This window comes from Montipora foliosa, chromosome 10, assembly GCF_036669935.1.
Source record: "Montipora foliosa isolate CH-2021 chromosome 10, ASM3666993v2, whole genome shotgun sequence".
NCBI lineage: Eukaryota > Metazoa > Cnidaria > Anthozoa > Scleractinia > Acroporidae > Montipora > Montipora foliosa.
Genome location: NC_090878.1, coordinates 5,191,862 through 5,194,361, shown reverse-complemented (window position 1 = coordinate 5,194,361; position 2,500 = coordinate 5,191,862). Strand labels below are relative to the sequence as shown.

At 37.9% G+C, this 2,500-nt stretch overlaps 1 protein-coding gene across 1 annotated transcript in view; it reads left to right on the top strand.

Annotated features, from left to right (window-relative positions):
• Positions 1 to 2,500, top strand: part of LOC137973340 (fizzy-related protein homolog) — a 19,982-nt gene that overhangs the window by 10,910 nt on the left and 6,572 nt on the right. The window contains exons 14-16 of the mRNA XM_068820128.1: positions 726 to 844; positions 1,084 to 1,239; positions 1,408 to 1,509. Coding sequence (XP_068676229.1) covers positions 726 to 844; positions 1,084 to 1,239; positions 1,408 to 1,509 — 377 coding nt within the window. The remainder of the gene's footprint in view (positions 1 to 725; positions 845 to 1,083; positions 1,240 to 1,407; positions 1,510 to 2,500) is intronic.

Below are 2,500 nucleotides of genomic sequence, written 5' to 3'. Positions count from 1 at the left end.
TATTTGGGATCAAAGTTGGCGAAATTTTATGCTAATTAAGACCACTTATCCAAACTTCCTTCATGGTACTGATTTCTTTTGTTTTCAGCTTATGAATTATTAATGAGTTTGAGAATGGTGTTTCAAGGATGCTCTTAAAAAACTCCAAGTACCCCCAAGAATTTCAGCCCTGCCAATAAATTATAGCAGGACAATATTGCCACATGAAAGTACATGTCCATGTAGTTTAATGGCCTACATAGGCCCCCACAAGACTTTTATAGCTCAGTGGTAGAGCATCGGAAGTGTTAAATTACAGGGTCGTAGGTTAGACTCCTGAAAAAAGAGCACAGAGACTTTTTTCCAAGTATCCCTTTGTCATCATCAAAGAAAATTATGTCCTTTCATGATACAGCGAGTTTCAATCGAATGTCATAAAACCAAAACCAAAGTAATAATTACTTTGGCCAATCAAAAATGACGGACCGAGACAATCCAGTAAACCAATAAAAACTCAAAGTAATTACACATAGCCGACCTAAAGATTTACGTGAAAAACGGCAGAATCGTTTTGGTTACACAGCTTTTGAAAGTTCTCTGGAACATTGGTACAGCAACATAGAAATTAAGTGAAACTCTTGCTGCGTGGGTCATCTGCTTCATTGCCTTTCCACCTCTTTTCAGCATTTACAAGTTTGTGAAAATAGTAACGCTTTAACTACACAACTATATTTTTTCGTCTCAAGGTGCTCTAGCATGGAATGGAGACATGCTATCATCTGGAAGCAGAGATCGGCTCATTCTTCAGCGGGATGTTAGAACCCCTAATCCAGCAGAGAGAAGATTAATTGGCCATAGACAAGAGGTAAGCCCAAGGACCCAAGGTGATTGAAGCATAACCAGGGGTGAACTGAGATACAGTAAATACAACTGTATTATTTTTTTATCAAGTGCTAATGTTGTTAAGTACTGTGTAATTTTTATCTTTGACAAGCAAGTAACGATACACTTCACTTGAATCACACTCTTAGTAACACCTCACCTCAAAATAAGAGTTTTGAATATTTTGAAGATGGCGAATTTTCTTTCTCCCTTTATTACAAGGTGTGTGGACTGAAGTGGTCGCCAGATCATCAGCACCTTGCATCTGGCGGCAACGATAACAAGTTGTTAGTATGGAATCTGTCAAATTTGTCTCCTGAACAACAATATGGCGAACATTCTGCAGCTGTCAAAGCCATTGCTTGGTCCCCTCACCAGGTACGAACAACAACAACAACAACAATGAACGGTACGATTTCAAGACCAGACTAGCCTGTTTTGTCCTAACCTATTCACCACTGATACATGTACGAGAGAGTAGTTTGATAGAGGGTAACTAAAAACTTGTATTCTCATACTTTTAATATTATTTAATTATTTCTGCAGCATGGCTTGCTCTCTTCTGGTGGAGGAACAGCAGACAGATGTATTCGGTTCTGGAATACACTAACTGGACAACCACTTCAGTGCGTGGACACTGGCTCACAGGTATCCATTATTTAGTCCGGGAGCATATGTCATTAAAAAAAGTCCCGTGGGAATTTTGTGAAGCAAGCAAGCCACTAGTCTAAATATCTTAATTGGACCCTAAATAATGCAAAAATATTTGGTGGCACTTTTGTAACTTTCACCGAGGTGAATTATAAGGGGTTTTAAAAACAGCTTAAATTTGTCACCATGGAAACGAGGCTACATAAGTTAATTCTTTTTATCTTTCAACCATGTGAATGAAATCACACAAAACTAGCTATGATGATATTTATTGATGTATTAGACACTTCTTCGTGTTCTCTTTGTGGTATGAGGAGTCACGTGACGAGTAACCATGGAAACGTTTCTTTCTGTGTTCCTCCTTATCATAATTACCTAAGAATGCAAATATTTCCTAGAATGCTAGCTGAAGATTTCCTAATGCCAATATATAATTGCTTTGTTTGCTAACAATAGTTTCTCAACTACATAGTTGGTATTTATCACTTGAAAGCATTGCCAGGGAGAGCCTATGAAAATCATGCAGTATGTGTGGTCAGCAGTAACTTTCACTAAAATAAAGGTCCGCCATCTTTACTTACAGACTATGTAGTTCAATCATAATATAGCGTCTTTAATGGCTAAACAGAACGTTGATATCAATTTTAAACTTTGTTTAGTTTGTCAATGTGTTAAGGATGAAGATTTAGTGGAAAATCCTACTTCTTATGACAAATTAGTGGCTGCTGTTAAAGAAAGAGCGTCTTATGGTGAGTCAAGATTTTCGGAGATTTGGTCTTCTCTGAAAGTGTTTTCAGTTAAGGAGCTTGAGGTTAAACAAGGGACATGGCACAGAAAGTGCTATCAAGATGCTACACACTCTGGAATGCTAAAGAGGGCAAAAGAAAGATATGAGAGAGTACGTTACAAGCCTTTTTCATTCTATACCAGGAAGCGTTTCTTCAGCACGTACCAGAGTCATCCAAAAGCCGACTAAAAACGCTTGCAA